At 39.3% G+C, this 15,716-nt stretch overlaps 1 protein-coding gene across 1 annotated transcript; it reads left to right on the top strand.

Moving 5' to 3' along the window:
• Positions 1–3,122: 3,122 nt before the first annotated feature.
• LOC145500820 (gamma-aminobutyric acid type B receptor subunit 1-like) lies at positions 3,123–15,615 on the top strand. The gene is made up of 3 exons (XM_081480357.1): positions 3,123–3,365; positions 14,235–14,453; positions 14,972–15,615. The coding sequence occupies exons 1-3, from the start codon at positions 3,177–3,179 to the stop codon at positions 15,113–15,115; spliced, it is 552 nt and encodes a 183-aa protein (XP_081336483.1). The 5' UTR covers positions 3,123–3,176; the 3' UTR covers positions 15,116–15,615.
• Positions 15,616–15,716: the final 101 nt, after the last annotated feature.

Here is a 15,716-nt window from a genome sequence, read left to right on the forward strand (position 1 = left end):
CAGGTAAGTGATACTAACCTGATAGCTGAGTTAAGTCATGGATTTCTGTTGTCATCCTGTTACAAACTATTTTATCCATTGTAAATTCACAATAGCAATTTATTTTTACCACCCCAAATGATGTTTGTATTTCTGCCATGGACGTTTGCTGGTTTTTTGGGTACTGCAGGTCTATTCCACAAGCCTCTTCTAGAAATTTAAGTCTTTAGAACAGCAATTGGAAATGGTTCTAAACTTTTTGGAGGCCTTAACTACTGCTGTGTTGCTGCTTTAAGTTCTTGTGTAGTCCTAAAATTGGTAAATTGCAAGATCTAAATAAAAAATTAAAAAAAAAAATAAGAAATAAACATATTAGTGATGAGTTTGTTTGTATCCAGATACTGAAAATGGATGTCCAAAAAGCATATCCCCCCACTAATGAAAAATGGAGTCGGCAAATTTTAAGTGAAATTTTTCATGAAGTGGGTGCTCATAGGGTTCCTGGACACCCCTCTAACTGAATCCTCGGTGTGGAGACAACATTGCAGTACTACTGAATTTCAATAAGTATATGTGAAACTGACATTAATTTTAGACGATATTATTGGTGCAATTTTATGGGTTTGGTCTTAGGAAAAATAAGTTTGTCAAGTGGCATAAAGTTCTTGTTTTGCTGTCTTTAAAATTATTATTTTTCTTTAAATTCGTTTAGCAATTAATTTTTCAAAATAATATTTCCCAGCTTCTGTGCTACCTTTTTCTTTCCACAATATACCAATTTTAGACTGAACTGCCTGAGGTGGCTTTTTGCTACCTGCACCCCAACAATTAATTTTAGTGAAGCAATTGACAGTACTGTACTGTAGTCAAGAAGAGTAAAATAAAAATGTGGGGTACATTAATGCAAATAACACTCCAACATCAGTAGTGCGAGATAATTTTATAGGTACCTTTTGAAGTTTGTCATCTGAGGTCTGTTTATTTCCATCTTAGTGGAGAACCATACATGCGTAAGACTTGGATCATTTAACACGAAATATAATTAAATTTATAATGAATTTTTTGGTATCATGTCTATTTTGCCCCAAATTTTACAAAATTTGATACAAACAACTTGTTTATTGTTGCAACAAAAACCTTTGAAAGCGTATGCTTTCCTTTTCCTTAATTTCATTTAATTTGCTGGTAAGGAGATTCCGAAAATCCTTGCAGTAATCCAAGGCAGTGCGAACCTGCGTGTCAATTATAAATAACCGATGTCTAATTAACTGACCTGCCAGTAGTTCGTAACACCGGCGGCTTCTAGTCAGGATGCGAGGTAAACCTTGCTTCTTCGTCCACTCTAGTACAGCATTTGTAGCACCACCTTGCACCTGGCTTGTACCCATGACATGTTGCTCCTATGACATCCAGGACTGCAAAAAGTCTCGCAGGAATCCGCTGTTTCCTGACGCCTCGCGAATGGCTTTCTCTAGGAACCGAACATTTGTTGTTGCTCGTCCGTATTTCGTCCCAGTGAACACGGCAAACTGTTGAGCCCACTTGAGGTCGGCAGCTCTGGTTAAATCTTCAGACAGAAAATATTTTTTGCCGGCACATTTACGGCTGCTTTTGTTGGCTTTCCCACATTTTTCTACGAAGGAACCGCACAACCAAACCAACGCAACAAGGAGAACTACGTAAAAAAAAATGCTCTTGTCGAGCACGAACGCGCCCGAAATTCTCTCATATTTTGTTGTTGGTGCAAACACCAAACCCCTGGGTGCAAGCGCTTGAAAGTTAAATGAAAAATAAACTTTTCAACGAGACAAACCTTTCCCCTACTTTCTTTTGCTAACTCTTACTTTTTGTTTTCAAACTGCGCGGTACGAGATTTTATCTTTTTCACATTGGATTTTAATACGTAACCGGAAATGCGTAATTTACCGGAAGCTCAAATTTGTACTCATGCGCAGTGCGTTTTACCGCGGTGTTGCCCTTAGGGGACTTACTACGGTTTTTTGGAGACTAGTATCAAGCGCTATGATTGCTTGCCAGACGTCAGTATCAATTGCGCGTGCACAAATGACGCAAGCAACCCTAAGAAGAAACGAAAGCCACTTCAGCACTTGAAAGGCGTTAAATCACTTCGGCATACGTAGCAATAGTTTCAAACTCCGTTCAAACATGTGTTTAAGCCTAGGGCGAAAGCATTATGACATAAAAGTTCGATAAATAACCGGTAAAAGAGCTCTAAATTACTATTGCTTTCTCGCGCGCGATACATCCCGTCACATGAGCGCGCGCTTAAATAAAGGGCATGCGCAATTAAATTCTCGTCCAAGGTTGTAAAAGCCAGGTTTTGATCGAGGGTTGCTCGAAAACCTACCATACAACCCATGATGAAATTTCCACAGTTGATTTGTAGGAGTAAATAACATTGAGAGCCAAAATTTTTAAAAAATCTGTAAGACAGATTTTGAGCTATTTTTGATTTCACATTTTCTTAGTTTGCGAAAAATCTGTCGTACAGATTTTTATTTTACTCTGCATGAATGTTAAATCAGAGCCAATTTCTTATTCCTGAAATGTTGAGGTGGAGTCATGCGAGTAGATTTTGAGAAAAACGTGATTTAACCTACTAGTGCCCAGTCTCTCTACAAGTACTCGGTCGATTATTTTGGCCATTTGTTGACGTTTAATTGTTCAAGTTTTTTAATTGTTCAAGTTTTTTTTACCATAGAATGGTAAAAGACTTAAGTAAACAGTAAATAGAGAAAGGAAATACATCTTGGGACATTTTTCAAAAGAGTTAGAAGTTGGGCTTTATAATCCATCAAAACTGTAGTAAGCAACATTAGAGCGGCTCCCTATTTTACGATGTCATTTCCATAATGTGGCAAAGTATGAAAAAATTTCACCGAAGGAAGAAATAAGCAGATATTAAGGAATTTAGGCGGAAATGAGGAATATATCTACCTGTCATTAGATGGAATGTTGCCATGGTAACGGCCTTAAACCAAAAATTGACAGCCAAAAAATAAGCCTTATTTTAACAATATCCATACTGGGAAATCTCTACGGGGAAACTTTCAGAGAAATTAACTAAGTTTCCTTTTCTAACTCACCCTCTATAGGAAGGGTGTTCGTAAATACTCTAGGGAGCCACCTTAAGCAGTATTTGATTGATGTTGTATTGATAGGCCTTTAAAAAGAAGATGTATGGATCGCGCTATGCTTGGATAATATTTGGCGGGGTTAGGCCAGGTCAAATTTTTCCCGGAGATTCCAAGCTTAATGGTTCTGTAGAGTGTACAAGTAACGAACTGAAAGAAGCATCCGACCGTTACATATCAACGTTTAAGCTAGACATCCGTCAGGATAATCAAAAGACACTGTCTGGAATGGTAAGTTATTAATATTTATAAAATAACTGAAATACTACGCACGCTCTGATTGGTCAATGTTGTTGCTAAACCTATGTTCTAAAGTTCGTAAAATGGCCTTTTCCAACCTTTTCCATGTTCACGACAGAGGAACAGCGGACAACGGGCGGGTTGGCTTCTGACGTCATTTCGGGAATGACAGTGTTTTGCTTCTGAGAAGAATACCTGCGAAGATGCGATAGTGTGTGTCAAAATTGTTGCAGAATGCAAGGAGGATGTGTTGCTAGAGGCTGTAGCAATGCAGGAAGCTTAGGACAGAGTATTCTTCCCTGGAGGGTAGTCCCAGATAAGTTGGGTGGGGGTGTGCGGTTCACTTCCCAAAACCCGTACCCTATTTACGACCAAAACCTGCGTTTTTTCGCTACCCTATTGCCGCTTTTCATGTGACGTCATCATTTTCCAAAATAAGAAATTACCAATCCTTCTGAAGTTTTAGTTTCATCAGATGTAAGACCCTCTAATAACTTGATGTTTTGCGGCGTTTAAGCTCCACAGGGTTCCTCATTTTGAAATAAGGCACGTTTGAATTTCCAAGTTTATGCGTTGCGTGACATTAAAATGGCGGCCCGATAAGGCTTTCGAGTAGTCAAAAAGATGAGTTATTGCTCAAGTTTTTGCTAACTAAACAGTTTTTGCTCTATAAAAGTGTTAATTTCAATGTTTCGGAGATCTAGAGTAATAACTTTTCGTTTCAATGGCAAAACTCGATGATAGATGTTTCTGTTACTTTACGGTCGCAATGTTTGTGTCCCTCCGAGTGGCACAAACATGGCGACTTCAAATTCATACAAAGCTCCATAAATTTGAGTGCAACACTTCTCCGAATAACGGGAGAATGAAAAACTGCACAGACCTAAATCTTGGCAAGGTTATTTATATATCAATCATCTTTCATATCCCAGCTTCTTGACTTAATTTATTTAATAGTTATGATTTTTATTTTTGATGGGGGGACACTGCAAACCGTTGCGGCTGGCACAGTTACCCTAAACATGAGTTATGAGGGGCGTAGCCGGCCATTGTTTCCATTTAAACCCAAGTTGTACAGCGTAAGTCGTATATCAAATTTTGCACACGTCAAAAACAACAACAACAACAACAGTCAACTAAATTTTCGTGCGCAAAAAACTATTTCAAAGTTCTGCTTTGTTAATAACCTTTCAGCACTTTTTCTTGTGTATAAAATTGAAAGCATTACTTAGTTTTTCAACCAACAACCGAGCCGAATGTTATTTTCACTTGTGAAAATATCATGTTCTCGCGCGAAAGCTCACCTGGTATTTCATGGTGGTTGGAAAAGAAAATGGTTTCTTGACCTTTCTTGATTTCCAGCCCCAACAGAAGAAGAAATGTTGGCAGTCTACAAAGCGGCTGTCACTACTAGGACAAAAAGAACTTCAAAACTCGCCTAAAAGTATTTCTTGTTTTAGACGCAAGGTTATCAGTGAAAAACTGACAGAAAACTATTTATTTACAATATGCATGCAGCCAACAACAACTTCGACAAAGCAACTTAAGTGTTATTGTTTTTAGAGATAAGCCAAATTAAAACAAGAAAATTCATAAAATGTCTCACCGCGGCATGGTTTCAAATCAGGGAAACGTTACAACTCGTATTGAAGATATCTCGCCGAAGCAACTTTAAAACAAATTTTATAGAAAACGCGACGACAGTTTCTACAACAAAGAATCGCTTACCGCAATTTGGTAATTCATTTCTGTATGAATCTTCCTGGCAGAAACTTCCAGCACAAGTTGTTAAGAGTCCCTGTCCTTAAATATGATAATAACTCGGCGAGGGTCGAAAATTCGATTTCGCTCGTATTTTTATGGTAGATAGGCTAGGGCATGACAAAAGCTACTGGTAGCTTTTTTGGCAAAATAGCCTTTTACTTCAAAGAAAAATGTAAATTACCAAATTCCGTTAAAATCTTCATTTGACGTGCCATTTTATAAAACATGTTCGAGAGTGTCGTATGCAAAACCACATTAATCTTTCGTCTTTAAAACACTCAAATAGTTTTGTGCAATGCTTAAATGTGTACTGGGTTGATCTAGGGGAATGTTGCGTTGTCTTTCTGGGTGCAAAATAATTGAATTTCGAAGACATGTATTTCATTTACTTAAAAGTACTTCGTAAATATAATTAATTTTCACCATGTGCGAAACGTTCAAATGAATCAAGCTTCTGGTGGTTGAATCGTGGAAGGATGGTCTACAGATTTCTGTAAAAATTTCTTCGGGCAAATGATTGTGAGCGACGCAAGAGCTTTTCAAAATACGTTAAAAATGCAAATATTTGACCTACCGTCGTCAAATTTCAATTTACGGGTTAGACATATATTTTAGTATGCGACACATTTCTTGACCTACATTAAGCTGAAATAGACACAGACCTAATAATTTCGAAATGCTCTAACCTTGTTTGCTAAAAAAAAGGCAGGTCCAAAAGCCGATTTAACGTGTTTCTCTCACCATTCGTCGCAGTTGTTTTCTGATGTGAAGTATATATGAAATAATTCATACTTGAACTGCGGTTTTAGATGAAAGTGAAGAATGATCATCGCAGTAAATTTTCCAATTTAAGCAATTGGAAAGAAGAAGCCTGAAAAAAATCAGGGCTTCAACGAGATTCGAACCCGTGACCTCCGCGATACCGGTGCGATGCTCTACCAACTGAACTATGAAGCCACACATTGGGAGCGAGGTCAATTAATTGAGTTCATATCTTCCCGTAAGGAGTGAAATGATGTGAAGTATATATGAAATAATTCATACTTGAACTGCAGTTGTAGATGAAAGTGAAGAATGATTATCGCAGTAAATTTTCCAATTTAAGCAATTGGAAAGAAGAAGTTGGTAGAGCATCGCACCGGTATCGCGGAGGTCACGGGTTCGAATCCCGTTGAAGCCCTGATTTTTTTTTTTTTTTTTCAGGCTTCGTCTTTCCAATTGCTTAAATTGTAAAATTTACTGCGATGATCATTCTTCCCTTTTTGCAGTTGTTTTCTGTTCGGCAGGCATATTTTGCAGGTTGCAGGTTGTAGGTTACAGGTTGCAGGTTGAAATTTAATTATAACTGGAAAACCGCTGGCACTTAAAGAAACGTACAGGTGGTAGACCTACCGTGACTGTTACATGACGCTGTTTACAATCACTCAGAAAGGTGGCTTCCGCCTAAGTGCCAAACCGGCCGAAGCGATGGGAGGAGAGTATATTCCCCTGATTTTGAGCCTGCAATGAATCATTGTTTTTGAAGAAACATCTGAAATATCATCTGAAATATCTGCTGAATTTGGTTTCTTCGCTTTGAGTACCAAAATGAAAGCATACTGAGCTTGTGCTATTATATTCCGTCGGTTAAAATCTTATATTGTTTTATTTCTTTATTTATTTGCTTCATTTGTGATGGCAATCTTCTGTTGTTGAGGGAAGACCCGAGCCAAATCTGGAATCGATGGAAACATCTGTGGAGCGGCCATCCAAATGGCTTTGAAGAGATTTCACTGGTCTCGGCATGTCGATCGATAAATACTTACATGTATAGCGGATCGATCGTGTTTTCACTATGTGAAAGAGACGAACTACCTCACGTAAGAACCCCTGACGAGTATATAGGTTATTAATTCTTTTTCGTGCCAGCGGTTTTCCAGTTATAATTAAATTTCAACCCGCAAACTGTAACCTGCAACCTGCAAAATATACCTGCCGTTTTCTGTTTAAACTACGTTCGATGTACATCGCCAACTGTCAACGTATTTAATGCTCGAATACCATGGATCTGTGATCATCTTTCGGCGCATATGATTACCACTACATCCAAGTCAAAAACGGCTAAGTCAGACAGTTGCTTGCTTAGCACTGCACCAAAATATTACTTTTGATCGATTGCTGACCATTGCATGCTGCTATGAAGCGTGTCGGCGCACAATCTTTGCAGCCGTTCGATATCTTATTGTCACGCAATGCTGTCACTAGGGTACTGATTCTTACATAACACGTAATCTCCTGTCATATTTTTTTCGCTTAGCAACCTAAAAGATCTCTCCCGCTGTAGACATTTTGCCGCTGAACACCCTAAGAGGTACTAAAACCGCGTTTTTAAACCCTACGACGAGCATCCCCGTCATTTTTATATGGGAGCTAACCCTCCACCCCCGCGGGGGGTCTAGCAGCAGGTGCAAGGAGATATTTCCGCCCATGGTAAAGGCAAATGACCGTTACTAAAAGGTGAAAGAGGGTTGGGAAAGAAGGAGTCAGAAGTAATCTTACGCAAAATTGGTTCGTTCGCACAAGTTGGGTCAGGTACCATACGCGTCATCCAGCGCGCGCGCGCGCTCTCCCCTCTCTCCGACACATGTTTTCTGACATGGCAAGTCTTTAAAAAATCCTTTCTCAGCTCCCAATTGTTATCACGAAATCTCTTTAAAACGCTTCAGGTGTTAAGTTTGTTTCCGTGCGGAGATCGGGCGTCATCGGACACTACGAAAAACTGCAAACCAGGGGAGGGTTTTGTGAAGATTTGTCGTGTCAAAAAAGCATGTGTGGGAGAGGGAGGGGAGTGCAAGCGCGCTGGATGACGCGTTTGGTATTAGGTAGCCTGCAGAACAGGCGTCATTTTTTTGCGTATTTTAGGCGAACAGAGGCGAAAGCGAGGCGAGCGCGAAGCGCGAGTCACGCCCGAGGGGATGAGAGAGGAGGAGAAGAGGGGAAGAGGGGTAGAGGGGAAGAGAGGAAGAGCGCTTTTCCCCTCGCGCGCGCCTCGCTTTAGCCCCTTCCCCTAAAATACACACAAAAAAATACGCCTGTTCTGCAGGCTAGGGAGTAGGGTACGATCATGCTGAGAAAAGCGACTTCAGAAAAAAAAAATTTACAAAAGAGGCTAAAATTCTCTGACTGTGGTAAAAGTATTCGAAAACAAACTCGGCCAAGTTGTAAAAACATCTTACGACTTCGTTTTGTGTTGGTTTGGTTTCGTGGACACAGTGAAATTTTATTTTTACCGGCCATCTCTATTAAGCGGCCGCGGTCACCTTCTGGTCGTCCCGATGTGGGTTTTTTTTTTTATTGTCTTTACCCCTATTAAACGGCCGCGGCCACCCAAAATTTCAAAACTTTAGTTTGGAAAGGGCGGTTGCAGATAACAGTCCAAAATTGAAGGTGACGAGTGATAATTCAAACACATGTTTCTTGATATCATGATTGTCTTGACGTGACTCCATGTTCACTAAGAAATTAACCCGATGGTGAAAAATATTCAAGGTACACTAATCTTTATTTAGCGGCCAACTTATATTAAGCGGGCACCTCCTCTTTCCCCGAGGGTGGCCGCTTTACAGGGGTTCCACTGTATTATATGTGAACCAAAAAAGTTGCACTATTCATTCTTTTCATTCCTTTATTTAATCTCTTTCTACTCAACAAGATTGCGTGCTCGCTCCCCATGGCTCAAAGCCTTAGGATAGAAACCTGTCCTACCCCTACCCCCCAAAATGGGATGACAGCATTACGTGGCGAACAAATAAGGAAACCGCTGAAAGGATTCAAGCAGCAATCGATTAACAGCTGTATCGGAGGGTGTAATTTGCAGGTTGCAGGTTGCAAGTTGCAGGTCCAATAATAATAATAATAACAATAATAATGATAATAACAATAATAATAATAACAATAATAATAATAATAATAATAATTGCAGAAATCACAGCAAACTTGAGGGAGTATAAACACTTAAACACTTATGCACTTATGAATGTACATACAGGCTATGAATGTTCTTCACCCAAAGATAGTTCCACAGATAGTTCCGAAATAGTGCTGAGCTTATAGTTAAGCAAGCAGAGTTATCTTGTCCCATTTGATTGGTTCATGGACAATACACAATAAATTTGATTGGTCCGCATAAAGGCTTGCATATACACTGAACCGCGAAGATAAGATAAGACTTAACCATAAACGTGAACTTTAGTATCAAGGTTTATTGCATTCTAGACATTCTAATTACTTTTAAAACAAATTCTGCACTACTTTGATTACCTTAGAACTTAGACTTCTTACAAGCTTAACCTTGCAATGTTCGGCAACTGAAAATTCAAGTTCACGATAATAATTGTTGCTGTTGTAGCCCTAATGATCTCAAAAATAATTAGCATAAAGTTAATTAAATTACCCGGATACTCGTGTAAATTAAGATTACTTTGCTGATGAACGTCACAACACCAATATAAACTCCAGTGGAGAGTTGATCATTAACTACTACAAGACAGTCTTGCCAATAAAACACCTCTGGGAATTTTAAGTTTTAACATCCGGTTTTTATTTATTTATTTATTTATTTACACTCATTATTATTATCTTTATTCAACCTTGAACCTGCGACCTGCGACCTGCAAATTACACCCTCCGCAGCTGTATCAAACGTATTTGTATTTTAGTGTAGTGCAAAGTAAGCAACTATCTACAAATGACTCAGCCGCTTTTGACTTAGATGTAGTGGCGATCAAATGCGCCGAAAGATGATCACAGATTCATGGTGTTCGACCATCAAATACGTTTACAGTTGGAGATGTACACCGGACGTAGTTTAAACAGAAAACAACTTTACTGCTGGCTGACAAAGTCACTTACATCAAACATAGTCCTTTCCTCCAAAAGCGTTGTACATCTCTTGATCACTCAACTCCATATTCCCCCATATGTTTTCCGTTTCTTTCACGATCTTAACGATCAAACAAATCACCAAAGATAAAAATAATGCATTAACTGCCTTAATTCATTTGAAGTAAAGATTCTATTGTCTTTACACGTGACGAGTCCCTGAACATAACGGCACGATAAGAGCATGTTTCGTTCAGAAGATGAGGGATATGGAGTTGAGTGATCAAAAGATGTACAACGCTTTTGGAGGAAAGGACTATGTTTGATGTAAGTGATTTTGTTTGCGTCGAAAACTGCTTTTAATTCGAGCGGCTGTTTTATTTGAAGCGATTAGTCTGTAGTGTCTGTAAATGAGGTTAGACCTTTACTTCAAGCAAAAAGATACGAATCCTTCCCAGTCTCACCAAAACACTTTAAGGGATGGTAGGTACAGCCCATTCATTAATACATCAAAGCGTGCGGTATTCTGAATGACAATAGGGATAACAAAGCACACGGCAATTTGATTAAGCGCTGCGTAAAATGTTCAGATAACATTTACAGGCCTAAAACAGTTCAATAAGTAAAAAATCGATTCCTTGCCTCTTAAACTCCTACGAATCAACTAAAAACAAGAACAAAAACCATACGAATCCTTCCCAGTCTCACCGAAACACTTTAAGGGATGGTAGGTACAGCCCATTCATTAATGCATCAAAGCGCGTGGTGTTCTGAATAAGCATAGGGACAACAAAGCACATGGTAATTTGATCAAGCGCTGAGCGCCAAAGGGTGTAAATACTTCAGTATTTTTACTCCAAGTATGACAATTCAAATTGACGATAGAGTGTGACAAAGAGCTCGATGCTTTAATTTCACAAGCGCTTTTGGAAAATGAGAGAGATCCCTCTCTTCCCAACAACTCTTTAGTTGATGGTACACCAACGCCAATGGTGGATTCCGCAATGGTAATTACAATTGTGGAGAGAAGAAGAAGAAATAATGAGAATGGAATCAAAAGGAAGATAAAGAGAATGTTGAAAGAAGAGAGAATGCATAAAATAATTACAGAACTTAGCAAGGAAATGGCTGCGAGGATGAGACAATGGCTCGATTTAGCTCGCAGGAACGAACAATACAGACGAGAAGACACGGTGGTGGAGTTGACGGGAGACTATCAACGTGCTATTGAACAAACTGAGGATATGATAATGGAACTTGACAATTTTTATTTGGAGGTTCTTTTGATTGACGTTTTTCTAAAGAGTAAGATTCAGTCTGACACAAATTTAGCTTAAATTCTAAAAATTGTGAAATTCTTAATTCTGAAATTATGTGAAGACGATAGGAACCAGTCGTTTTTACTCGATCAACATTGCAACGAGGTTAATGACGTCATATCTTGTAACGTTAACACAAACGTTTTGATATTAAAGTTCGTTACATTTGACATTGTGTGAAGTTTGGTTTAACGCTCTCCTTAAGAGAGGGAGACTCGGGAAGCCCAACTCTAAGTACTTTAATTCATTCTGATTTCTTTCCTCTGGTTGGATACCGATGAGGTCATTGCCCCATGATGCTTTGAGACAGCCTCCCTATAGCTAGATATCGAGCCCACGTCACTCAGTCTACAAGATGGTGGCAGACCGGGTGGACTTATGTTGTTTTTGGGCAAGACACTGTAAGTATCTGTTTATTGATTTATTCTTGATTTGCCTTAAAAGAGGGAGACCGGGGAAGCCCAACTGTAAGTACTTTAATCCATTCTGATTTCTTTCTTCTGGTTGGATACCGATGAGGTGGTTGCCCCATGATGCTTTGGGACAGCCTCCCTATAGTCAGACTTCGAACCCAAGTCAGTCAGTCTTCAAGATGGTGGCAGACTGGGTGGACGTATGTTGTGTGTGGGCAGGACACTGTAAGTTTTGTTTATTGATTTTTTAACGATTGTGTCACCATGGAAATCCGTGAGACCGATAACAGTCCTCCGTCGAGGCTATTGAGCTGTTTCCCATCATGGCCGCCATCTTGAATTTTCAATTTGGCTCCTGATTGGTTGAAATTTGTTCTCTAAACAATAGCCTATTGTCTTTCTCGGCTCCTGATTGGTTACGGCCCATATAAGCGTGCATCACTACTTACTTTAAAGTGAATGAAATACATGTCTTCGAAATTGAATTATTTGCACCCAAAAAGACACCGCAACATTCCCCTACATCAACCAAGTACACCTTTAAGCATTGCACAAAACTATTTGAGTGTTTTAAAGACGCTCTCTAACTTATTTAATAAAATGGTACGTCAAATGACGATTTTAACGGAATTTGGTAATTTGCATTTTTCTTTGAAAAAAAAAGGATATTTTGCCAAAAAAACTACCCAGTAGCTTTTGTCATGCCCTAGGCTATCTACCGTAAAAATATCAGCGAAATCGAATTTTCGACCCTTGCAGCGAAATTATGAATTTGTCTGATTTTTACAGGCAGGCTCTCTTAATACTAAAATGAACTAATTCTCTTGATAGATCAACGAATTAACCACTTTTTCCACTGTGCTTAATGTTCTTTTAATTTCTCTAATCACACGAAACACGTTTGACTTTTCCTGTTGATCACCTGATGAATCATGAAATTTTTCTTGCACGGCTGCGCATTTTGCGTGGCAATTTACTTGGGAAGTCTTGCAGTCTTCTGACTTAATGAAGTCTGTGGCTAGTGATTGATATAATATCTACCACTAGCCAACTCCACCGCAGGGATCTAGGAAGTAATTGTTAATTGTTCACGCTAAAACGTTAATGAAGTAACGTTTGGATGGGATGCTAGTCCATCGCAGGGTTACCCCCAGCATTAAATTCACCGGTACCCATTTGTACACCTGGGTTGAGGGAGGCACTGTGAGAGTAAAGTGTCTTGCCCAGGAACACAAAGCAATGCCCCCGGCCAGGACTCGAACCCGAAACGTTCGATCCGGAGTCGAGCGCACTAACCGACGGCTTTACAGTCATGATGTGACGTAGCTTTGCCAGTCCCTTATAAAATCTAATCCAACTTCGAAGTAATACTTACATTATCATTTTGTTTTTTGAAATCCTGAAAGCTATCTTAAATCGTCCGTCTGTAATCAAAACACGGTTGAAAGCGCATTTTTCATTATGTCTTTGAGGCCATCGAAGGAAAGAAAAATTATCCAGGTATTCTTTACCAGCAAGGTTTCTATGTCTCCCTACCCAGTATATTTCTTATTTGGTGCCTCTAAACATTGTTTAAAGTTTCTTTTTTCCATTTTAAGTCAAAAAGAGGTAATTTTCTGAGTTATGAACGAAACTAAAACTTTGAAAGTTTGTAAATTCGTCCAAGTGACGAACGGACGGACGGACAGTCGCACGTACGTGTACGGACAATCACGTGACAACCATAATTTCCAGTTCGATGGGTTACCAAGTATAGAGGTGCATTTAGTTACGTTTTACAGGTTGTTGCTGTCCATTTATGCTCCTGGGTGGTGAGGGACACTGTACATGTCGGTAAAGAATGTTATCCTATTACACAATGAACCCTGGGAGTGTTCGAACCCAGTCCGCTGTTTTCAGAGTGCAGTTACAGTCATCCCGGCGTTTAGCCTCCCTTCTACCGAAATTACCAACCCTCATTGATCCCACCACTTTTCCAGCAGTATAATTTGGTGCTGGTCGAGTACAGAGTACAGAGCTACAGAGGAGTGCATGCTTGGAACTCATTGCCGGCGGCCGTAGATTTCAGGAGCTGTAGCCGAGAAAAATTTAGTTTGAACATTCTTAGTTTCTTTGTTATTTTGGTTGTGTTTGTAAATTTGTATATTTTAAATATTTTAGCCATTCTTTTAAATTTTTTACCCTTTTATTCATGTAAATCGGTGTATTCTAAATATTTTAGCCTTTTATTAATTTTTTAATCCATTTGTAAAGAGTAGTTAACGAGGGCCACCCTAATTAACTTTTTGTTTTTACCCTCTTAAATATTGCTATTACCACCTGTTATTGCTATTACCACTTGTTATCATGAACGCGGAAAGAACTAAATCTCCCCAAAGACGCAAACCCCTTGTCGAGCAGTTTCGTACACCAGCAGGCCGAATGGACATTGTCACATTTTCATTGTGTTTACTGTACGACCGTTGGACCTAACCAACCAGTCTTCGTTTTCGCTGATTTTCCAGACTGCAGAAAGCTTCTGGAGTGAGATGGTCAAATCAATTAGCAGCCCAAAACTCAGAAAGGACTCTTCATACGCCTTTGATGTGGCATGGGTAATTGCACTGGCACTGAATGCTACCATGGCCGATGGATTGACGTATGAGAGACTTAACAATCGGACATACGAGGGGGTTCTCCTGATCACAAAGTGGATAAGGAACACAAACTTTGAAGGAATCACGGTAGGCATGCAAGAGAAAAAAAGAGATAAAGCAAAGTTTCACCTTTTCCTGGGTCGATACGTCAATATCAACTCTTAATATTTTGAACAGAAGTTCTCTCCAATACACGCAGCAAGCTTCGCGCGCCACCAACAACAGGGGGGATACGGAATATTTATAGGTAAAACAGTTAACGGGATCCAGGATATTATGGGGGAAAATTAATAGGATACGGGATATTTGGATCAGATAAAATGGGATATTGAATAGAAAATCGTTGATTTTTGTCATTCGAATAACAGCGGGTAGCAGTCTGGGATCAGACCCCTAATGGGTCCTCGCTTTTGCAATAAATGTTTAAGTCCTAATTCATATTTTATCTGAAAACACACAAATAGGGTCGTAATTATCTTCTAAAAAAATACAATATGCCCTGCAAAAAAAATCGGCGATGAAAAGATTTAGACTGAGAGACGAGTAAACAAATAAATTAATTAGTGAAAGGCAGATATCGCGTCTTTATATCTTTGTCTTAACAGGGCCCTGTTCGGTTTAACAAAAATAGAGAACGCATAGGAACAACCATCATCAAACAAAATAGAAGAGGTAGGCTCGATAACTTTCTTACCAAACAACAAACAGACAGGCAAGCAAACTTTATTAATGGTTCACATCATGATTAGGAATTGGGAAGTAGGCTGGCCCTCAGGTATCACTTGTTAATCTAGCTGGGCCCGACTTAGAACGATGAATAGGCCTTATCAAGGTTAGAAGCCACCTAGACGGTTGTGCAAAACACTTGCAACTTCCAAAAACGCAAGCCATTACTCTTTAATGTTGCTTTTATATATAGACAGAATTTAAAGCTCGTTACGTTCCTAGTTTGCATAGTTTTGGTCACACAATAAAACTAATAAACAGCCCTGCAGTAAGAATTCATTTTCCATTGGTCTTTACGTTTCAGGAAATGACACCAGAATTGGTCAACATCTCACCTTCTCTAACGAACTCCGCCTGTTTGAGTCTCAGCGACAAAGTATATGGCAAGGTAATAAATACTGCCATTCTTATAGATGGTGAACAAATTGCAGCGGAAACTATAACTAAAACTTTCAGCCATAACGTACTAAAAGCGAAAGTGCATTCCGCCAAAAATTCTCATTTGCTATTATTTTTCAGACAATAAACCGCCCAGGGATCACACAGTCGAAAATCTGGAATTCATGATGATCCCGTTACCTCTTATAATAATCATGTGGTTTATGGCAGCTGTCGGAATCCTCT

This window comes from Orbicella franksi, chromosome 10, assembly GCF_964199315.1.
Source record: "Orbicella franksi chromosome 10, jaOrbFran1.1, whole genome shotgun sequence".
Lineage (NCBI taxonomy): Eukaryota > Metazoa > Cnidaria > Anthozoa > Scleractinia > Merulinidae > Orbicella > Orbicella franksi.